Source organism: Neomonachus schauinslandi, chromosome 4 (genome assembly GCF_002201575.2).
Source record: "Neomonachus schauinslandi chromosome 4, ASM220157v2, whole genome shotgun sequence".
Lineage (NCBI taxonomy): Eukaryota > Metazoa > Chordata > Mammalia > Carnivora > Phocidae > Neomonachus > Neomonachus schauinslandi.
The window spans coordinates 94843251-94867631 of record NC_058406.1 but is presented as its reverse complement, the minus strand read 5'-3'; the positions used below and the strand labels follow the sequence as shown (position 1 = coordinate 94867631).

The 24381-nt window shown below is 36.4% G+C and overlaps 1 protein-coding gene and 1 pseudogene across 2 annotated transcripts in view; one reads left to right on the top strand and one right to left on the bottom strand.

Moving 5' to 3' along the window:
• The window catches only part of TRIM33 (tripartite motif containing 33), a 117334-nt gene extending 93782 nt beyond the window's left edge, over positions 1-23552 (top strand). The window contains exons 12-20 of one of the 2 annotated variants that reach the window (XM_021690323.2): positions 6381-6513; positions 8360-8423; positions 10314-10473; positions 11642-11991; positions 13754-13877; positions 16220-16294; positions 17961-18113; positions 19487-19537; positions 19617-23552. In XM_021690323.2, coding sequence (XP_021545998.1) covers positions 6381-6513; positions 8360-8423; positions 10314-10473; positions 11642-11991; positions 13754-13877; positions 16220-16294; positions 17961-18113; positions 19487-19537; positions 19617-19829 — 1323 coding nt within the window. In that variant the 3' untranslated portion in view covers positions 19830-23552. The remainder of the gene's footprint in view (positions 1-6380; positions 6514-8359; positions 8424-10313; positions 10474-11641; positions 11992-13753; positions 13878-16219; positions 16295-17960; positions 18114-19486; positions 19538-19616) is intronic. The other variant, XM_044914590.1, reaches the window with a different exon arrangement.
• Positions 753-4337, bottom strand: LOC110580578 (annotated as a pseudogene).
• Positions 23553-24381: the final 829 nt, after the last annotated feature.

Here is a 24381-nt window from a genome sequence, read left to right as displayed (position 1 = left end):
GATATCAGGCACTTGGTGGAGGTGGTGCATACTGGGAGAGAAAGTGATGGTGAAGAGTAGCTTCTGAGACTTCTGTCCCTTTCACCTGTAGCATTTTCCTGAAGAAAAAGATCTTGCAGTGCCTTCTGAAATTTCATGAATTCATTTGAATTAAAAGCATTTTATTAAAAAAATTTTGGGGGGGGCGCCTGGGTGGTTCAATCTGTTAAGCATATGACTTGATTTTGGCTCAGGTCATGAACTCACAGTCCTGAGATTGAGCCCTGCATCAGGCTCTGCGCTGAGCGTGAAGCCTGCTTGGAACTCTCTCCCTCTTCCTCTGCCCCTCCTCCCTGCATGCTCACTTGCTCTCTCACAAATAAATATTTTTTTGATGCAGCATACAAACTACTTAATATAAAATAATAGACAAAGTCAAACAGACGCTTATTATTAAGAGAAAAACTGACTAGAAGAAATTTTTATCTTAAACACCTGGCTGGCTCCATCAGTGGAGCTTGCAACTCTTGATCTTGGGGTTGTGAGTTCAAGCCGCACATTGGGTATGGAGGTTACGTTAAAAAAAATCTTTAAAAAAAACTATTGTAAATTACAGTTAAATTTAACTGAGCTCTGTTGCTGTGAAGAATACAACTCGTGCACAGTTATGAATGAATGATTTGTACATTTTTCAGGTATTCACTGAATACTACCTTACATACACATATATATTAAATTTGAAAAAGGTTTAATTAAGGATCCCCAGATATACTTCATTTTTGTTGATATTTTGGAAGAGCTTGTCTAAGAGAACAGTCTGTGATTCTGGCTTATGAATTGTGAAATGAACCCGGCCTAGACTCTTTGGGACACCAGATCTCCTCCACTCCTCCCTTCAGACATCAGATGGGTTTGGGTACTTGTTTGGAAAGTTCTCTGGGTAACATGACATGCCAGTACTCCTTGTGCTTGTTGAAATACTTGTTCAGGTTGGTAGATCTGCTTGTGGGCAGGGTGGGTGGAAGCACTGAGGCACCAAGAGTGGGCACAGCAGACTGCTTGTCCACATCAAGCCAAGGCAATAACTTGACAAAAAACATTTTATTTATAAGTTTAAATATAACCTTTGAAGTTATGCTGAGTCGTCCTCTCATGCATTGTATGAGTTACTCAGAGTCAAGGGTCACCGTGGGAGCAAGGAGCAGTTAAATTACTAAGACACTGGGGCCCTTGATCGCATTTTAGTATTTTTATGTATTTATTGGATTTTATAAGAGTTTTATTTATTTATTTTAAATTTTTTTTATTTTTAAAGATTTTATTTATTTATTTGACAGAGAGAGACACAGTGAGAGAGGGAACACAAGCATGGGGAGTGGGAGAGGGAGAAGCAGGCCTCCTGCGGAGCAGGGAGCCCGATGCGGGGCTTGATCCCAGGACCCTGGGATCATGACCTGAGCTGAAGGTAGACGCTTAACGACTGAGCCACCCAGGCGCCCCAAGAGTTAGTTTTAAAGGATATTTCTTTAACTTCAAAATTGTTTCAAAATCACTAACTCATTGTGAATTCTCTTAATCTTATTGCTTCCCTAATATTAGGAGAGATCTTTTTTGGCTGAGTGAATAGTAGTTGTTTTGGTGCTGAGAGGACTGGACAATATAGAATGGGAAGTTTGGGAGTATATCTATAAAAAATTAAATTTCTTTTTTTAAGACTTATTTATTAGCGAGAGTGCATGCATGAACAGGGGGAGGGGCAGAGGGAAAGAATCTCAAGCACACTCCCTGCTGAGCATGGAACCTGAAGCAGGGCTCCATCCCACAACCCTGAGATCATGACCTGAGCTGAAATCAAGAGTCCGATGCTTAACTGACTGAGCCACCAGGTGCCCCTAAAAAGTAAAATTTCTAAGTTATAAGCTTATAGTTTACAAAGCATTTTCACAGGCAGTTTATCAGCTTAATATGTAAAACCATCTTGTGATAATGTGATACCCCTATTTGATGGATGAGAGAGTAAGAGAGGTTAGTGACTAGTCACCCAGTACATGGAAAAGTTGGAATTCAAAGCTCAGACTCCTGATTACAAGTCTGGTTTTCTTCCCACTATCCATAGAGGTAGTAGGGAGATAGTTCCGGATTGTAGGCCTGGAAAGGTATAGTATTGAGAGGATTTGGGCAATGAGGGAGAGGTATGTGTAGTGTTAGAAGAATCATTCGAGGTTTGCTAAACATTTAGTATATGCTAAAGTCCTTGGGGATTGAGAATAAGAAGATAAATAAAACTTGGTTCCAGGTCTTAAGAAACTTCCAAAAGGAAAAGAAGTTTGCTAATGTCTTATTTAACATAATTTGCTAGGCTACTTTGACCTTGGTTTGATGCTTTCTGACAGAGACCAGATGGAGGAAATATAGATGCTACACATCTTTGAAAAGCTGGGCATCATATTAGACTTTCGTTTTTATCACCTGCTTTTAAAAATTGAGATATAATTCACATATGAGGAAGTCCAATTTTTAAAAATGTACAGTTCAGTGGTTTTTAGTATATGCACAAGATTGAACCATTACCACTATTTCTAGAACATTTTTATTACCCCAAAAGAACCTATCCATTAGCAGTCACATTTCCCTTTCCCAATCCCTGGAAACCATTAATTTACTTTCTGTTTCTGTGGTTTTGCCTCTTCTAGACATTTTGCATGAGTAGAATTACATAATATTTATGCCCTTCTGTGCCTGGCTTCTTTCACTCAGCAGTGTTTTCTAGGTCCATCTATGTTGTAGCCTGCATTAGTACTTAATTCCTTTTTATGGCTTAGTATTCCATTGTATGGATATACCACGTTTGATCATGGGCTCATCAGTTGATGGACATTTGGGTTTCCACTTTTTGGCTGGTGAGGAATAATGCTATGAACATATTTATACAAGTTTTTGTATGAACACAGGTTATTGGTTCTCTTTGGTAAATTTCTAGGAGTGGAATTGCTGTGTCATATATTGTATAAGCTTTTGAGGAACTCCCAAACTGTTTTCCACAGTGGATGCACCATTTTACATTCCCACCAACAGTGTGAGGGTTTTAATTTCTACACATTCTTACCAACACTTGTTACTGTCATCTACTTTTAAAAGTAGAGGTGGTTACCATGAAAGCACAACTATAGTAAGAAATAGTTAACCAAATGAACCAAGAACAGAAAGGGAAGGAAACCTGTCCCCTCTTAAAGAATCACTTACTTTCTCTCCTATCCTGTAGTTTCCATGTATAGTAAGAAGAAACCTGGCGGAGGCTACACAGGAAGTAGACAAGGTAGCATTAACTATGTAATGCAAATCAGAAGTAAATTCAAAGGCAGTTTTGGATATTTGTTGATATATCTTAATAGTAGTCGTGACAGATCTAAATAGAATTCTCTCATTGTGTTTGCTCTACTGTCCATCTCCAACATAGTGATATAATGCATGTTTGTAATTTTGACTTTGAGGTGATACATGATGAACCTGAATACTTTTGTTTTTTTTTTTTAAAGATTATATTTATTTATTTGAGAGACAGAGAGCATGAGAGGGGAGAGGGTCAGAGGGAGAAGCAGGCTCCCTGCCGAGCAGGGAGCCGGATGTGGGACTCGATCCTGGGACTCCGGGATCATGACCTGAGCCGAAGGCAGTTGCTTAACCAACTGAGCCACCCAGGCACCCATGAATACTTTTTGAATACATAAATGAATATTAGATTCTGTTCAGATTAGATTATAATTAATAGATGTAATATATATATTTTTAAAGATTTTATTGAGAGTGTGTGTGAGTGGGGGGGGAGCAGAGGGAGAGAGAGAATCTTAAGCAGACTCCACCCTAAGCACAAAGCCTGATGCAGGGCTCAGTTCCAGGACCCCGATATCATGACCTGAGCCGAAATCAAAAGTTGGACGCTTAACTGACTGAGCCACCCACGCACCCCAATAGATGTATATTCTAAGATTTATTCTTTATAAAGAATTTTTCATATTTGGCATACTTAGTAACTATTTATCTGGATACTGTATTGGATATTATGAAGTTTGGGGAAAACTATGCATTTCTGATATTCTTTTTTTTTTTTATTTTTTTTTTAAAGATTTTATTTATTTATCTGAGACAGAGAGAATGAGAGAGACAGAGAGCACATGAGAGAGGGGAGGGTCAGAGGGAGAAGCAGGCTCCCTGCCGAGCAGGGAGCCGGATGCGGGACTCGATCCAGGGACTCCAGGATCATGACCTGAGCCGAAGGCAGTCGCTTAACCAACTGAGCCACCCAGGCACCCTGCATTTCTGATATTCATATGTAAACTTAAATGTTACGGGATATCCATTTCTGTATGTGCTCTTAGTACTAACTAAATGAATCAGTCTTGGGGCACCTGGGTGGCTCAGTTGGTTAACCATCTACCTTCGGCTCAGGTCATAATCCCAGGGTCCTGGAATCGAGCCCCTCGTTGGGCTCCCTGCTCAGCGGGGAGCCTGCTTCTCCCTCTGTCTCTGCCTGCCGCTCTGCCTACTTGTGTTCTCTCTCTCTGTCAAATAAATAAATAAAATCTTTAAAAAAATAAAAATAAAATAAATGAATCAGTCTTTTTCTCCCCATCTTTACCAATCTGATAGGTAAAAAGATATTGATTTCATTTCTTTTGATTACATTTCTTTCATTTGTGTGCTTGGTTGCCTTTTCATAGGTTCATTGATGATTTGTATTTTTTCTGTGGATTGTCTTTTTCCTTTTAATTTCATAGAAATTATACATGCTCAAAGAACATTGATTTAATCAATAAATGAATTAATGTTTTTCCAGTTAGACTTAAAACTTTATTAATGCTTACTCTTCATCCGTGTCCAGTGAAACCTGGGGGTTAATGTTTCAGCTAGCATTTCCTTGTTGGGGGCTGCAGTGATGTCATGGGGGCCCTTTTATGTACTTCCAGTTTGCCTCTTCCTAATCTGTCCACTCTTTTAGTGGGCAGGCACAACTCCCAGTACCCCTTAATTGCCTCCCAATGAGCCTACTGCCTGCTATCACCTTCAGCCCTTTATGTTTCTGATGTGAAGTTTTTTAAGGGCTTCAATGAGAAAGGCCTATTTACTTTTTAGGAGAGTCCTCCCTTGCCTGTGTATGTTGTGACCTGCTTTATTTTGATCATTTTTCTATTGATCCCATTCTACCTTGCTTTAATTTCTATAATTTTCTTCAGAGTTTCTGCTTTGATGACATCCTTTCCTGTTTTATAACTATGAAAATCAGTGCAATTTTGAGAGGAAAGGAGAACAAGAAGTAAATGTATGTGTTCAGTTTTCTGTCTTGAATAAGTAGATTTGCATAAAAGGTAATTTGCCTCTAGTGGGAAAGAAGCTTAAAAGGGGCAAGTATAGGGGCGCCTGGGTGGCTCAGTCATTAAGCGTTTGCCTTCAGCTCAGGTCATGAGCCCGGGGTCCTGGGATCGAGCCCTGCATCGGGCTCCCAGCTCGGCGGGAAGCCTGCTTCTCCCTCTCTCTCCCCCCCTGCTTGTGTTCCCTCTTTGGCTGTCTCTCTCTCTCTCTCTGTCAAATAAATAAATAAAATCTTAAAAAAAAAGGGGGGGACAAGTATAGGCACAAGTTAGACCAATAAGCAAGATTGGCAGTTGTTTAAGAATGGTTTGACCACCTCTTATGGAATAGTATAACATTTTTCTTAAGGTAATTTTCATAATTAAATAGTATTTACTGTTTCTTACATAAATATTTTCTATTTCATCATTACAGTTCTTCAATGTAGTTGGGAGGTTTTAAAGAGAGGAAATTGATGTTTAGGTTGCCTGGTCCTCTGGCTTTAACCTACTGCCTTACCTATAAGTGAGAAAATGGCTCAGTTTTCCTGTGGGCTGCCCCTGTGTAATAAGCGGCCTTAGCTAAGGGCTTTATTTTGAGTTTGAAATCTTTTAAAGCTTTAAAGTTAGGCACTGACATGATTAAATTTCTATTGAGGTAAGTGATTCTGGCAGGACTGAATGTTGGAATAAAGAGAGGAAGACTAGATGGACAAGAATGCTGATAAATAGGGTCTTCATCAACTTCGAGAAAAGGCAGAAGTGTCAGTGTGTGTCAGAGCTATTTTATTTTCATAGTAGAACATGAGGGATTTAGTGATTTGTTGGGTTTTGTCTTGAGCTGCCCCAGTATTTGCTGAATAGTATTATAGCTGTGTTCACAAAAACTTTAAACTGTGTGGGTCCTCAGGAGAGGCTAAGGAAGCAACAATTAAGCCAAGTTTGATAAAATAATCTGTTAGTAAACTGTGAACATAAGCAATTATACTAATGAAATTAATAGCTTCTCCTCTGCTTTAATCAAAGCAAATTTATCATTTCATTCTTTCTCTTTAGTTGGAAGATGCTGGTTCAAGTAGTTTAGATAATCTACTAAGTAGATACATCTCAGGCAGTCACCTACCCCCACAGCCTACAAGCACCATGAATCCCTCCCCAGGACCCTCTGCCCTGTCTCCAGGATCATCAGGTAAAGCCATCAGAGGTGCTGCCTCATTTCTTTTGTTACAGCTGACCCTTGAACAACATGGGTTTGAACTGCACAGGTCCACATATATGTGGATTCTTTTCAAAGAATGCAGTACTGTAAGTGTATTTTCTTTTCCTTATGATTTTCTTAACATTTTCTTTGGCTTACTTTACTGTAAGAATACAGTATATAATATACGTACCATGCAAAATACATGTTAATTATCGGTAAGGCTTCTGGTCAACAGTAGGCTATTAGTAGTTTTTAGGGAGTCAAAAGTTATATGTGATTTTTGCCCAATTGGGGGTCAGGTCAATGTCCCTAACTCTCACATTGTTTAAGGGTCAACTGTATATGTATATATTAGGGTTTTCCAGAAAAACAGAACGAATAGGAGTGTGTGTGTGTGTGTGTGTGTGTGTGTGTGTGTGTATAGAGAGAGAGAGATTTTAAGGAATTGGCTTTTGTGTGTGTGTGTGTGTGTGTGTGTGTGTAGAGAGAGAGAGAGAGAGAGAGAGAGATTTTAAGGAATTGGCTCATATGATTGTTAGGATTGGCAAGCCATAGGGCAGGTTAAGAGTCTGGAGACCCAGGGGAAAGTTGATGTTACAGGCTTCAGTCTGGAGGCAAAATTCCTTCTTCTGGGGACCTCAGTCCTTTCTCTCAAGGTCTTTAACTGATTGGATGACACCCACCCACATTGTGGAGCTTGATCGGCTTAGGCAGAATCTCCTGATTAAAATGTTAATGACATCTAAAGGTACCTTCACAGCAACATCTAGACTGGTGTTTGGCCAAACAACTGAGTAGCCATATTCTAGCCAAATTGATACATAAAATTAACCATCATAGTATCAGATCATATTTTTTTTCCTAATTGCTCTTTCTATTTATATCTCTTCAAATACTGTTGGCAGTTTTCAGCTAACTGAAGTAATATATCTGTAGTATACACTGTTCAGAGCTGTTAATTACCCCTCCCTCAACCCCTAGCTGTTTTCACATTCTTGGCGAGATTTGTAGATGCATTTGCTTATATTTTATGATACAGATGGTCAGTTGAAGAGTTCTTTGGTTTCATCCCAAGTTTAGAACTTGCAAGATATTGAAAAATTTAAAAAAAAAAACAAGAGTTGAGGAAAGACAAGTAAATTTTCAAATTGCAATTTTAAAACAAAAATTTAAATTTACTGGAAACAAAGTTGTGACTAATCAAGTCCATGAGATACACATGTCTTCCAAAATCCCGGTTATTTTATTGACCTGTTATCATGAATGAATGATTAAAGCAACTTCAAACAGATTGACAGTGCAGAAGTGGTTATGGAGTGTATTTTTTTGGATTAAATTAAATGTTACTTATTTCTTATTGAAACAGACCACCTTGTTATTTCTAGAGTAAAAATAGTTCAAATTTAAATGTGAGTCTTTCATGAGATGCATCATTAATATGATTTTTAGTTGTAGAATTTTTAAGGTTTAATATAATTATTCCAGGACTTCTAAAAGAAAGAATAATTACTGGGAATCTAAGTAGGAGATTTACCAGATGACTTGGGGCAAGGTGGCAAATAGCTTTCTCTTGACCTGGTAGTTTTCATTGATTGGATAGTGTTGCTCTGAGGAGAATTCGGAGAATCCTGTCTGGGCTCAGCTGACAGAAGCTGGTTGATGACTTCCCTGCCAAGGGTTTTACATGGCCATCCCTGATTTTGACATTAAGGCTAGGTCTGATTTCCAAGAATTGCTAAATTGCATTATAGTAATCTTTAATTCTGTAACTGCTAGGTAGAATTCTGAATATTCTTATCTGCATTGATATTCATTTTGACGTATTATTTTCCAGGTTTATCCAATTCTCACACACCTGTGAGACCCCCTAGTACCTCTAGTACTGGCAGTCGAGGCAGGTGAGTATTAACATTATTAGTAGTTTTTTTTTCCTTAAGAAAAAATTTAAATATGTATTTAAAAAAGTAGAAAATTACATTGAACTCCTATACTTATCTCCTGGCTTCAACAGTTACCAAGTTATAGCCAGTTCTGTCCTCCCATGTATTCCTCCCTGGTTTGGATTATTTTGAAACATTGCCATCAACAGATATATTGAGGTCAAAATCAATTTATATGATGAAGAAATATATTGTTTCTCATACAGAGTTTTTCCCCACCTTGTCATTTAAATACAGTATGTGCTGTTTTTTTCCTCTGTATTGATAATTTTGATCAGGAGGTTTGATCAGGGGGAGGGTGGGTTGGGAAGAATACTTCATTGATGGTGGCATGTACTTCCATCAGGGGCACATAACATTTGGTGGTTTTTGTTTGTGACAGCAACCATTAATTGATCATTGCCTAGTTCTTTTTTTTTTTTAACTTGTTGAAAAATAACGATATTTTAATTATTGTGGGTTTTTTTTTTATCTACTAGTTTAAAATATTTCTATAAAGAGAAACTTTTCTGTCATCACCTGTTTGGTTATAGGACAGGCAGAAGAGATTCTTTTTTATTTCTGTTTTCATAATAGTGAGTTGGTTCCCAGCACCTTCCAACAGTGACCAGCGAGTGTTTTTTGTTTTGTTTTGTTTTATTTGGAGTTTTTTTATTACCTTCATGAACTCATATATTTAAACATTTTATATATTACAAACTATTATAGATGTTATTTTTATTAATGGGTTATATTGTTCCATATTTGGCCTGTCAGAGCTTTTACAAGTTGGCTCCTTAGGTCTTTTGGTATAACCCCAGTAGTCTTTGAAAGCTTCCTTATTTCCTGTTCTGAAATGATGTTCCAGGTTTGTTTTAACATATTTCCTGCCTCAGGCCTAGAGCCCACCATTTTTCTAAGAAATCCTGGTTGTGTTAGTGAGGAAAGAGTGCTTGGAGACAGTCTCCTGGGTACTAGGGGCACTCGTTGCTGCTGAATTGCTTGTTATGCCTTTTTGGTGGACAAAGCTAAGAAATGGGGTGGTGTGTGGAGTATGTTAACATAAAATGGAATAAATGTTAAAAAAAATAGAATAAATGTTGCCTGATTTTTATACTTTGAATAATTTAGTACAATGCAGGAAAGATTTAAGCTACATGAATTTTTTTTTATTTGGGTGTGTGTGTGCATTTTGAAGACTAGTGCTATTAAATACTTGCTTGACTTTTTAATTATACTTTAAATAATCAGTACTTTTAAAAGAAAAGTACAAATTGAGTAAAAAGGTATTAATTCTCAATAGCAGTACAGTCTTACTAGTTATTCACTTCTCTTGCCAGTGGTTTTACTTTGTGGTCTAGATAGAACTGATTAGTCATATAGCTGTCCTCTTAGCCTATCATTTTGTTTATTCAAATAAGGATATTCAGGGCTGTTGACTACTTGTTATCCTCTTCTCCCAATTTCCTGCCCTCACAAGCTAAAATAGAGTTTCCTTTGAGGAGGCTTCATGAACAACTATTAAGGTTTTCTTCGTTTGTTTGGGGGCAGAGAAGAATCAAAACTACTTCTATAGAGAAAAGCAGTTGCTAACATTCTGTATTAACTAGTCTGGGAAAATGGTTTAAATGACTTAGTATAAGTGCCTCACACCAAAAATATGTTTTTAGGGTCTTTTGAAAGTTTGATCTGCGTTTTTAAAGAATCTGAAGCTAAGCTTATATCATATTTCTCTTACCTGCATTATGAGGTGTCTTTATCTTATAGGAAGTTAATACATTGTTTTTACTTTAATGAATATTACTTTTTGTGTATTTGGTTTTATGTATATTATACAGACATGTGACATTTTTTATTGTTTTTTATTAGCTGTGGGTCATCAGGAAGAACTGCTGAGAAGACAAGTCTTAGTTTTAAGTCTGATCAAGTGAAGGTCAAGCAAGAACCTGGGACTGAAGATGAAATATGTAGCTTTTCAGGAGCTGTTAAACAAGAAAAGACAGAGGATGGCAGGAGGAGTGCCTGCATGGTAAGCTCCCACTGGGGTCTGTCAGGGATTTAAGGAGGCCACTTCATGGAATCTCTAGCTCTCCCTATTAGACTGAATAGTGGTTCTATGGACATTTATTTATTTTTGGATATTTATGCCTGGTATAATTCAAATATCTCTTTCTGTAATTCACGTTTTTCATCTAAGTGTCAGCTGCAATTTATCACAAAAGATTTGACAAATTTGAAATATCTTTTAGTTTGTTATTGGTCAGTATTTTTGCCATGATTCTAAATCGGGTTCTATTTTGTTTTGACTTTATTAATCATTTCAACAGTCACATTGAGTCTCAGGCCACCAAAGATCCTTAACTATTTTCCTGGACCTGTGAGCTCAGGATTAGGACTGGTGACATGAAAGAAGTTTAATGCTCAAAGAGTTGTGTGATGGGAAGATTGCCTTTGGCTTATGAATAATTAACCATTTAGGAGTTTTTCAGATAGAACATTTTATACAATTTACAATATAGAATGAAGGAAAAGCCACCTTCTCTTCCTCCTCCTGTGCCATCCCCCTCGCCCCCACGCAATAAATTTTGATCTTGGTTTTTTCTTCCTGCCCAGGCTTAGATGTCATTTTCTACATGGTTGGCATATAGACATTTCAACTTGGAGTATTAGCATATTTAACACAGTATATGTACATTTAAGAGCAAAGAGCCTTGTATTTGTGGTGTCACATCTTCATCCAGTATCCGGTTTGGAAAGTGCCCCCAGAAAACTGGGTGCGAAAGGGTGGTAAAGATTTCTTTTACTATTGTCACAATCTTCTTACTTCAGTAAAATGATAAGTAGGCAGAGTAACATTTCTTAAAAGCTATGCAACAGATTTCTTGTGTGAAAAATAGGGTATCTTAGCTCTTTGTAGGAAAAGTATAACCCTATGCTCACTTTACAATCAGTGTGCTTAACAGTTAGTTTAATTTTCTTAGTATCCAAATGAACCAATATTAGAGTGTTCTATAAAATAATAAATTAACATGCCTAATAATTTTCATTACTTTATGTCACTAATGTCATTTCCAAATTAATTTTTAAGTTATGTTAGCATATATGTATGTGTATTGACATAACTCTTAAGTTACATGCACATTGTATACACTAAGGATTAGACAATTCTTTAAGAATTTGTCCTTGTTTTGTTTTAGTTGAGCAGTCCTGAGAGTAGCTTGACACCACCTCTTTCAACCAACCTGCATCTAGAGAGTGAGTTGGATGCATTAGCAAGCCTGGAAAACCATGTGAAAACTGAACCTGCAGATACAAATGAAAGCTGCAAACAGTCAGGGCTCAGCAGTCTTGTTAATGGAAAGTCCCCAATTCGAAGCCTCGTACACAGGTCGTCAAGGATTGGAGGAGATGGCAGTAGCAAAGATGATGACCCAAATGAAGACTGGTGTGCTGTCTGCCAAAATGGAGGGGATCTGTTATGCTGTGAAAAATGTCCAAAGGTCTTTCATCTAACTTGTCATGTTCCAACACTTCTTAGCTTTCCAAGGTACCAGTGAGATAATTGATTTTTTTGTTCTTGTTTATTTTTATAAGCTAAAAAAAACAAAACAAAACAGAAAGTTGTTCATGCAGATGGCCTTCTTAACCAATGCATACTGTTTCTGTAAAACAGGGAGCCCATTATTCCTTTGTTATTACCTTCTAGAGAAACTAACAGCTGAATGGTGAAATGTCCAAGATCTAAGTGGTGTATGAATGATAAAAAGTAGACTATTTCCTGGCCTTCAGTTTATACTTAGTGTAAACAAAGTAGATAACACTCAGAGGCAGGGGCCTGGGGTGTTGGAGAAGTTAGTCGATTTCCTGTTGAAGCTGAATTTTTTTATCTGTTGCCATCAATCTTAATAGGATCTACAATAATTTCATTTAAGAATACTCTGCAGTTGGAGGCAACTCTGTTGGGTCTTACCTAGAACCTACTTTTCTAAAGTTTGAAAGCTCTTGAAAGGCATTTTAAAGGAAAAAGTACTTCGTAAAGACACCTTCAACATCTTGAAGTTTTTAGTTACCACTTCCTCTTGACCAGTGGGGGCAGCTAGTTGTAGTGCCAGCCTGTAGCCCTGTGTGCACATTTCTCATTTAACAAGTTGTGTTCGTGCCATTTTGTCTCCAGTTGATTGAAGAGACTTTCCCCCTTCCCAAGCTCTTACCCCAAATTACCCTTTTGGGTGACAGTAAATAGTGTTCTTGGGAAAGCCCAGCTTTTTTTCTGCCTTTAAATAAAACATTCACATTTCCTCTCAGTCCTAAGAAGCAGTGATTTTAGTTGAGTAAATGCTACTCATTTTGTATAATTCAACTTTTTGGATTAGAAACATGGTGGATATATAAACAGTGCCAGAATATTTTTCTGAAGAATCCTAATTCTTACCTGGGTCTTAAGAGAGGAATAGTCATTTGCCAGAAATGTAATAAGGGCCTTCTTTTACTTTACTCTTTATAGAAGAAAAGTATTGACATTTTGATGTTGTAATTAAGGCTTTTCATATTTTTCTCCCCTTTGGGTAGTAACATCTGCTGGAATGTTAGAATTTTGCCACTGAATGCTTTCTCTCAAAGGCTGATACTTGGGAAGGAATTGGGACTGTTGGCAAAGACTAGTACAGTCTCTAGATTTAGAATTTCTTTATGGCAGGGGAGAGTAGGGGGGAATTACTGGGAATGAATCATTTTAGAATTTACAGTTTGATGGAAATCCTGATGTAAACAAACTATAGACTAAGCAAATTTGAAAGGTAAGGGGTCTATGTACATGTGTTTGTGTTTATAGAGGTATGTGTGTGTATTCTTGGCTTTTGACTGGCATGAAGAATTGTTCTATTTTTGGCATATTTAACACATGCCAAACCAGTATGGGATACCCGAGGAATTCCATATCCCATACTCTTTCCTTATTCATGAGTGTGGGGTCGTTGTGAGAGGTAGTACTGGGGTTGACAGGCAGTCTTATGCTGTAAGTACTGATCATCTACTTGGTGTTACGAAAAGGTCCCTTTTGAAATGCAAGGCTACCAGTTTCATAAAGCTTTCTAGAAAGTAATTAATTGAAGAATGACTGGGAAAAGTTTTGGGAAGCTTTTATCATACAGCTTCACTTTATGAGATCTGACAAGAATAGAGCCTCTCTTCCCCTGAAAGACTATGGGAAGGAAAGAAAACAAACTGGAGACTTACCTCCAGAGAACTAGCTTCTCTAGAGTGGGTTTTTTTAATAATTACAAGGACTAATTGCCTGTTTCCCTCTTTAGTGGGGAATGGATATGCACATTTTGCAGAGATATTGGGAAACCAGAAGTTGAATATGATTGTGATAATTTGCAACATAGTAAGAAGGGGAAAACTGCACAAGGGTTAAGCCCCGTGGACCAAAGGGTAAGTGTCAGATAAAGTTGGATTTATTATCAGGGATTCTGTAGTTGTCTGGCTATGCACCTCTAGACTTTTACACCCAGCTTCTTCATATTTAACATGTCCCAACCAAAAGCTGGATTTCAAAAAGAACATAAATAATAAACAAGCAAATAACAACATAAAAAACTGCACTCTTCCTCTGGTATTTCCCATCATTAAAAGGTACCACCATTTATTTCTGTTGCTCAAGCCAGAAATCTGTTAGAAGTAAAAGAATCAGAAATGACCATAATACGATTTTCTTACTTGTCCTCACCATCACCTTCTGAGATAGCCATCATGGTTGTTCATCTGCACTATCATAATAAACTCTTCACTCAGACATCCCTGAGTTTACTCTTGCCTCTTCCTACTATAGTTTTCTGTACTGTACATAGTGTTCTTTTTTTAAAAAGATTTTAGAGAGCACGAGAGGGGGGACGGGCAGAAGGAGAGGGAGTGAGAATCTGAAGCCAGCTCCGCGCAGAGCCTAAGTCAGGGCTCGATCCTGCAACCCTGAGCCCATGACCCGAGCCAAAATCAAGAGTCAGACGCCCAACCGACTGAGCCACTCAGGCGCCTCTACATAGTATTCTTTTTTAAAAATATAAACAAGTCTGCCACTTCCTTACTTAAAATCCTCTAATAGCTTTCTGTCATTAAAAATGAAACCCAGAGGGCGCCTGGGTGGCTCAGTTGGTTAAGCGACTGCCTTCGGCTCAGGTCATGATCCTGGAGTCCCGGGATTGAGTTCCACATCGGGCTCCCTGCTCAGCAGGGAGTCTGCTTCTCCCTCTGACCCTCCTCCCTCTCATGCTCTCTGTCTCTCATTCTCTCTCTCGCAAATAAATAAAATCTTTAAAAAAAAAAAAAAAAAAAATGAAACCCAGAATCCTCTCCTAATTTCACTCAGATTTCTGCTGATCTGGTCTCATCTCCAAAATGAAAATCTCTGTGGTCATTACAGTTATGTTTGGCTCTGATCCTGATGTATGTACTTGCAAAATCCCCCTCTACTATATGTTTAGTGTGTATAAACTTCTGTTAAAAGAAGTTTAAGCAAATGAAAACTAAATGTAAAATGCATTTCATTTTCTGACTGTATAAAAAATTCTAGAATTGTATTGAGAAGACATAGTTTGTATTTAATTTTGGACCTGCATGGAATCACTTCAGGAAAAGAAAGAATAACATGTGTCCTGCTTGCATCAGAGAATTACAGTGAATAGCAACAGCAGTAATTTATAGATTACTAGGTAATCCTGGGGCACCTGGGTGGCTTAGTCGTTAAGCGTCTGCCTTCGGCTCAGGTTGTGATCCCAGGGTCCTGGGATCGAGCCCTGCATCGGGCTCCCTGCTCAGTGGGAGGCCTGCTTCTCCCTCTCCCACTCCCCCTGCTTGTTTTCCCTCTCCCACTGTCTCTCTGTCAAATAAATAAACTTAAAAAAAAAAAAAAAAGATTACTAGGTAATCCTAATTACTAAGATTTATAGGATTTATAGGATTACCTAGTAATTTATAAATTTTTGCACAAAATGCTGTATGTTGCTTTTATGACCGACTCCTTTCCATTTCTGTAAATAGTCAGTAGTAGATAAATTACCTTAGTCATTGTCTAAGAACAAAAGCACTCTATCTTCGATAAATTCATTTAAAAGTAGAACAGAAATTCATTTAATTTTTTTTTTAAGATTTTATTTATTTGAGAGAGAGAGAATGAGAGACAGAGAGCATGAGAGGGAGGAGGGTCAGAGGGAGAAGCAGACTCCCTGCTGAGCAGGGAGCCCGATGTGGAACTCAATCCCGGGACTCCAGGATCATGACCTGAGCCGAAGGCAGTCGCTTAACCAACTGAGCCACCCAGGCGCCCCCAGAAATTCATTTAAAGTAGAACAGAAGAGGGGCGCCTGGGTGGCTCAGTCGGTTGAGCATCTGCCTTCGGCTCGGGTCATGATCCCAGGGTCCTGGAATCGAGCCCCGTGTTGGGCTCCCTGCTCCGCGGGAGGCCTGCTTCTCCCTCTCCCACTCCCCCTGCTTGTGTTCCCTCTCTCACTCTGTGTCTCTCTCTGTCAAATAAATAAATAAAATATTAAAAAAAAAAAAAAGTAGAACAGAAGATAGTCTCAAAACTAAATGGGAAACAAGATGGTTTTCTTTGGGTATGTGTATTTAGTTAGATAAGTCAATATATAGGAAGCATATGTTCAGTTTGTTGTAATAATGGTTTGTACTGATAAAGTTCTCCTAAGGAAAAAAAAAAAGAAAGAATATCTTATTAGGGGAAAAAACATTTCATGAGTTTTCCTTTCTTTTTTGGGGGCCAGAAATGTGAACGTCTTCTGCTTTACCTCTATTGCCATGAATTAAGTATTGAATTCCAGGAGCCAGTTCCTGCTTCGGTGAGTTGTTTACATTATGACATCTCTAGTGAAGAAACTTAGTATTAAGACTTAAGAGTGTTGGCTGTGGCCTTAAGACTTCTTGTTTCAGGCTTCTTGAATAATCTTAACCTCTCCAAGATTCAAATTTTCTAATACTGTTTCTTTCCCCATTTTGGATATTCCAAGAACACATAGGATAAAGAATGTTTTAGCACAGTACCTGATAATGTTGTAAGTATTTATTAATCTAAAATTTTATTAGGGCTCTTATGGATGTGGAATTCACTTGTCAAAAATTGCAGTTTGTTTTTTAAAGGTTTTGTTGTTGTCATGAAAACTTAATGGATTTAATTTCTGTGTCCTCTTTCACTTTTAAAATGGACATAAAGGATATGGGTGTAATGGAAAGAATCTTGGACCAAGAGTCAGAAGACTTAACTTCTCCCAGTTCTTCCATTAACCAGCCTTAAAACTTGGGGGAAACTACTTAATTTTCTGCCTCTACTTTTTTAAACATACAGTGGGAGTACTGGACTGAATTATTTCTAAAATTCCAGTTCTATGATTCTAGGCTCTGTACCTTGGGGAGAAAACAGTCTCTGTGTAAGTATTAATTTGAATAAAAATGTAAAATTGAATCTTTCACACTGGCTCTTAATGTTATGAAGATAAGCCCTCTTTATGAACAGTCAAGATTAAGAAAGGACTGGAAATTTTGCAAGTCAATGCTCTTTGTTTATCTTAAAGGAGACTAATAAGGAATAAAAGCTGTAAAGTCCCATAGGAAAAGGAATATCAGGGGTCCTCAGGCTTCATAAATGGAATGAGAATATGCTACACACATTTGCTCACCATCATTTGTTGAATTAAGATATTGCTGAATACCAGGCCTATATTAGAATATTAAGTAGTAGACTTGTTTACTGGGTAGGCTCAGAAATGAATTTTAAAGCACAAAAGGCCTAGACACAAGGAAGATGTTTTGTGTAAATAGTAATCCTCTGATACTAGGAAGTTTGTCTTCAAGTTCAGGGACTTTACAGTAGAAAATAACTTTCAAACATTTCATCAACTGTCTAAATAGCTTCTCCAAGTTCAATTGTTTCTCAAGGGTACAAATTTTTGGCCAGAAGTTGGGGTTACAACTCTCCCTGGCATGATCACTAAAGGGTTAATAAAATTTTTCTTATTATTTATGCTCTTTCTCCCTCTGTTGTTTTATGTCCAGAGTTCTTTGTGATATAGTTAGCCTCTAAAAGATAACATTCTAATGACAATAATAATAATAAATTTTGTTCTTTTTATTTTTTCTTTCCTTTTTAAAAAAAAAAAACAAAACTCTTCAGGAGGCATAATATTCTGATGAGCCAGATGTGTCCTTAACACTAATGGTTGGCTACCCTTGCTGATTGCGTTCTTTCCATATCTCCTTACCACAGATAGAGCTTTTGGGGCCTTCATTAACCATTAAGACTGCCACAGATTCTGAATATGATTTGGTTTTTATGATATGTGATTGGGGCCTAAGATTTAAAGTACCTTCACTATACCTAAAATTTGTAAGCAGCTGGCTCAATAATTAACATATGTTGTTTTCTACAATCAATGTGCTATGCATTTTCAAATAAAACAGTTTGGCATTTTGGGAGAATCCTTATCTATCCTTATTTATTTGTTTCTTTAGATACCAAACTACTATAAAATTATAAAGAAACCAATGGATTTATCCACTGTGAAAAAGAAGCTTCAGAAAAAACATTCCCAACACTACCAAATCCCAGATGACTTTGTGGCTGATGTCCGTTTGATCTTCAAGAACTGTGAAAGGTTTAATGAAGTATGTTAGCTTCCAAACTATAAAGTCTTGGATTATTAGGGTTTTTTTTGCTTTTTTTTTTTTTAATTATGTTTTTCCTGCTAAGAGATTTTTCTAATTTGATTCAAAAAAATTTTTCTGTTGCAGTTCTGTCAAAAGTAGAATTTGATTGCATCCACAGCTCTAATGAAGAAAGTTTACTGTGTATAATTTGAAGTATATTGGATATGCCTTTTTGAACAAGTTGTGGGTTGAGATATACAAGTATAGAAAGTAGTCTGTAGTTAAGTATATGGGAAATGATTATAAATAGCTTATATTTGGGTACATTTAGGAAAGGCATTTGTTATTGGTTCCTTTGATTTTATTATTAATGTAGGTTAATAAACTAATCTCTGGTGGCTCATCTTGAATAGTAGCCCAGAGTATATAATGTTGAATTTTTTGATCTCAGCAATATGACTTTCATTAACTTTGATTATGTATTTTTTTGAGGATAAGGATGGGCTATCCTTGAGGAAAAATATGATACATGACTCACTCCTTCAAGGAAATTGTTTTGTTTTCTTTGAGAAAAGGCAAGTCTCTTATTGTTAGGGAAGATTTTCATTATTCTAGGAGAAGAAAATGGAATTGGATAAGAATCTACAAAATCTTTAAGAAGATTAACAGTAAAATATCTTCTTTATTGTGGTTGAAATTTGGTGCCATATGACTATTACTAAAAGGACATCAAATCATTTAAAGTATACTCATAGCTACCTCTGGAAGCATCTAGGTGACCTTTTTAAAATTTGAAAAAAAAAATCCTTATAGGTTAAAAGTAGAGTGTAGCACTATACCACAGAGTATAGTAAAACCTTACTCACTTGAAGTTAAATTGATATAGTCCCCTTTTTTGGTCTTACTTTATAATCCAGTTAGATTATTTTCAAATAAATGTGCTTTTGTGAATTGTAGCTAACATTTGCGAGGAAGAAGACACATTTTATCTGCTTTAGTAATAGTTAAATAATTTATGTTTAACAGATTGCCATACAGATAGAATTCTAAGTGGTTTGTTGATGGTTTGGCAGTTTTTAAAAAGCAACATTTCGTATATGATTAGTTTTTTTGTCTTAATTAGATCGATGTATTCAGTCAACCTCCATTTCAGATTGACTTTACTAATTCAGAATTTGAGAGCATTCTTGAGGTTTCACATCAGCTGTAGTAACAGAACTTTGTAAAGAAAGTGGTTCCGTGTGTTCTGTAGAATTTTAGAAAGCAATCTGGTTATAGCAATTTGTTCCCCCTAGTATGGCTGACTTTCGTCGCCAATCCTATGCAGTTTCATAACTTTAGAAAGGATTATAATTTCCCTTTTTTTTTTTTGACTCTGGTATCCTTTTTAGATGATGAAAGTTGTTCAAGTTTATGCAGAAACACAAGAGATTAATTTGAAGGTAAGCTTTTCAGACCATGCAAACTTGGTGAAAGAATATGCATTACCAATAGGTGAATATTCCTATCTTTTGCTTGCAGGCTGATTCAGAAGTAGCTCAGGCAGGGAAAGCAGTTGCATTGTACTTTGAAGATAAACTCACAGAGATCTACTCAGACAGGACCTTCGCACCTTTGCCAGAGTTTGAGCAGGAAGAGGATGATGGTGAGGTAACTGAGGACTCTGATGAAGACTTTATACAGCCCCGCAGGAAACGCCTAAAGTCAGATGAGAGACCAGTACATATAAAGTAAAATGACATGAACTTAAATAATTGTTTAAAAAAAAAAAAGAAAGAGAGAAAAAAAACCCTTTTATTTAAGTGTTGCTGGAATATCCTGCCTACAGTGGGCACCTCCTTGAAGAAGCTGATAGCTTTTACACAGTATTAGATTGAAGTAATGGACAGAAGTCACTTCTTGTCAAGAAAGGGGGAGAGAACTCTATTTGCAACTTTAAAAGTAAAAACAAAAAGCAAAAGTGAAATGATTTGAAGATTTCTGTTACTAAAGAGGATGGTTCTTTAGAATGGCAGATGTTGGTGATCATGTATTGATTGGTTCAGGATGCTGGGTGTGTAAGTAAATACTTGAGGGTCATGTCGCTTGATAAATTGTCTCTTTGGACAAGAGTGCACAGCTGTTAAAAACAACTTTCCTGCCTCCCCTTCCACACACATACATACTGGTTTGTTTTCTAGGTAAAATCAAAGTTGCTCAGATTCCACTTTGATGTCAGTGCAGATGTGCATTGAATCATGCCATTATATTTTTTCTTACTTTGATGCTGTTGGGCCTTTTAGTTTTTATATTGGCTTAAAGAACTCAACGGTAGTTTTATTTTCTATTTATACCTAGAGTCTAGGAAACATCATTGATCATCATTTAATCAATTTTAATGGTCTGCTGAAATAAATATGGTAACTTTTCAGTGGCAGATCATATAGTAATCATTTCCAGAAAAACACTTCCACAGAATTGCACTTCCCAATCAGATCATCTGATCATACAGTTACTTCCATCAAAGGCAGAATGTTTGTTTCAAAATTAATCTATAGTTTTCTGTACATTTAAATTTGATTGAGAAGGTGACAACTGGCTCTTATCCAGTCTTCCTTCATGTCAGTTTTCTGATAGACCACTATTGGCAAACAGTAATCTGTCAACTACCAAATGTGTAAAATTTTCTGTATTTCACTTTGTCTTATTTGTAAATAGTGAACTAAAACTTCTGGCAGATCAGCAACATTTGCTGAGCCTGTTTTTTAAGCTAATGTGTATTCTTACTAATGTTCCTATCAAGAATGGATTTGTAATATATGCTGTCTATTTCTAATGTTCACATTCATATTTTGAGGTTCTATCTTATTTTAATAGAGAACAGACTTCTCAGAAAATCTTCAGAAGCAGCTTATTATTAAATATCAAACTATTGAAATAAACCCGGTGGGGTTAGATTACTCATCTGTCCACCAAGTGGGACATTTGCATGGACTGGGGCTTAACGGACTTAGAAGAGGCCTGTAAGTAAATCCTGAAAATGAGCCAATCCCCACTTGAATGGTTACTGGAGTAAACCCACCTTTACTACCCTGAGTTCAGCCCCTGAGGCAGATAAACCACCTTGGCTTGGTTTCATTTTTTTTCTCTTCATTTGTGATGCTCAGATCCAAGATGTGTGTTCTAGACCGTGTACAGGCTTCTCTTTTGTTGGATTAAAAAATTTAGTCCTACTTTTGTATGGACACCTTAGAATATAAAGTGACCAAAATAGAAGACTTGCCATTAGATATTTTTCAGACGTCAGCAGATTTGTGGCAAATCATTTGCCTTTTTAAAACTTCAGCTTCTGCAGTTCAGACAGTAGACTACTCAGTAAAAATTATTTGACATAATTGTCTAAGAGGTAAATATTTTTTAGTGCATATTGAATCAAATAAAGTGCTCTAAAGAAATTATTATACAAATTCCTTTGGGTTGTTTTTCTTTTCTTAAGTGTTGGGGGTAAACATGAATATTATTCAGGCCTTCTGATGGTGTATGTAAGTGGTGTTGATTTTATTACTGCTGTTGACTGACTTCATTCTGTGGCTTCCTTCTAGCTTCTCTTTCAGTTTTGTTGTAAGTTCAGCTTTAAAATTTACACCGAACTGTTCTATCATTTTACTCAAATTTTCAGGTACCTAAGAAGAGTTTTCTTATAAGAGGGAGAGAATCGTTTTAAAATGCTTTATTTATGTGCATTTCTCTCTTTCCCACAACTGTTATGATTTCAGTTTATCAGATGTATCTAAGGGCACATTTTTGGAAAGCGATGAGTAGCAGTATAACTTCTTTTGTCAAGCCATTGATTTCTAATATTTTATACTTGCTCTTCAGATGAATCCTTTTCATGATTCTTAGATAAATCTTTTATATAGGTTCTACCAATGGGGGAGAAACTAAATTTTAAGTAAATATTTCTTGATATTTGGGGCCTTAAAAGATAATGTGTTCCCTTAAAGATATTTCCATGTTAGGTGTAATTTTTTTTTTTCTTTTAAGATTGGTTTTTGAAAAGCCACTTTATTGTCAACATTTAATAGGCTCCATTTCTGTTAACAGAAGACAATTCATATTACTGAGGATTTACTATTAAGTAAATAGCTATCAACAAACCACCCTTAAATGAAGATTTAGATTTCATTGAAGCTTTTTTCTTGTACACTGATCACTGTGTTCCTAAGCTGATAATCAGTTCAGCCACTATCTAATATAACCGTTAGAAAGTATAAAAGCTTAAACTGATACTCAGATGTCATGTTTTTCTATTTTATGTTCAAAAAAGCAAACATTGAATATCAATTCCTGAAGGCAATTTACTCTTTGTTAAAAGGCAGTATTTTAGATTTGGAGGTGTTAAGTGTTTCCTTAAAAACGTGCAGAGTTTTGCAATACTTCAGTTCCCATCCTCCCATCAGAACACTGTTCCTCAGTCTGTTCTGCTGGCCTAAATTTGTATTTTTTTTAGCACTTGGCTCAGCTGATTGAGTAAAGGAACTGTTTTGCAAGGTGAAGCATGTGCGTGTTCCAAAGTATGGTTAGGTTGTAGGTCATGCTCTATATAGAAACATCAAATCATTACCACAGAGAGATAAGGCATTGGATCCCCTTTTGAAATTATTCTTTTTGGAATCAACAAGGTACTTTCTGACTTCTATGTCTTATATAAAGGAATTTTAAATAATATAAAGTCAGTTAATTCTCACTTTTTGTTGTAACAAGTTTTTGAGATTTTTAGTTAATCCAAAGAAATAATGCTTTTAAGTAGAAGCAAAAGGTTAATAGTGTGCAAATTGTAGGTTTACCAGTTACCTCAGCAGGTATCCTGCCATGTAATTATTAGTAATTAGTGTTAATAAGCCAGTAGATATAGGTCTTCTGACTGTGCCCTTGGATTTTGGCCTACCATATGTTACTCAGCAATCTCTTAGTATCCAAAATGGGAGTAGATGCTGTGGCCCCCTCTCCCTTGGCCTTTTTAAGTCCCTTACCCATTCCCACTCACAACACAGGAAGTATAAAGATCTCATTTCTTATTGAAGTCAACACTGCTTATTTGCATACTCAGCATTGGATCGGTGAGTAGTTTTGTAAAATCCACCCACCCCAACTCCCCTAATTAAAACAATCAGATTCTTAATTCATACCATCTGTATTATTAATCTGCTAAAGATGATCCAAGGTTTTCAAGGTGTATCAGTTTGATCTTGAACTGAACCTGGATGCTTTCTTTTAGTTTTCTCACAGTTCTCTCCTCCTTGATAAAGCAATAACACTGCTTTAGGTCTGTTGCCTAATAGGCACGTCATAGTCCTCTCCCGGATGATTTTATAGGAAAGTTTGTATGCATATCACCCAGTCTATCTTTTAAAAAATAAGAAATTTAAATGTATGCTGGAGCTTATGACAATATATTGTGGCATTTTATTTTAAAAATTGGGGAAAGTTGCATATTTTTTTAAAAGTAGGTATTTGAGTAAAAAAAATTGAAGGTACTTTTTTAAGAAAAAAATTTATATGCCACAGTTTACATAGACATTTCAGATTTCAACATGTACTCTTGGATATAATGGTTTCTTTTACTTGGCCAAAATGCATGTAAAGCATATCTTCCATCTTAGTTCCTTGTGTTTGCCTTCGTGGTCTTTTATATATTTTTTATTGTATCTGAGAAAATTATCTTAAAAAATAACTCAATTTGGATATATTTGTCATAATCATTACTACAAAATGTACAAAATTAAGTTTAGCCCTTTTCTAGCAAGTAATCTTTAAAGTCAAAAATGCACCGAATTTGTATGTGGGAAGGCACTCAAATGATTTTGTAGGTGCCACTGCAATATTCCCTTTCAGGTGTGGCCTAAATTTCAGTCTTATGAAGAAAGTGCTTGTCTGCTCCTGGTCTGAAAAATGTAGGCATTTACTATGTTTTAAATCACAGTGAAACATGTATATAAGCCTATAAAAACGGTATGTGCAATCTGAAAGCCTGTTAATTTTCTATGTAGACATACACACGAAAGGGTTAAATTCACAGCCTTACTAGTTCCTTGCTTCCAGTATTTCAACTGGTCTCCTCCCCTCATTATTATTATTATTATTATTATTATTATTATTATTACTACTACTACTACAACTACTATTATTTTTGCACATAATTAACTACCCTTCAATATGATTCTTAAAGAAAAAGTGCTGTTTCTGTGGTATTGTATTCTCTAAATAATCATATTTAATTTTTTAAAACAAGGTTGCAGTTTCTAAT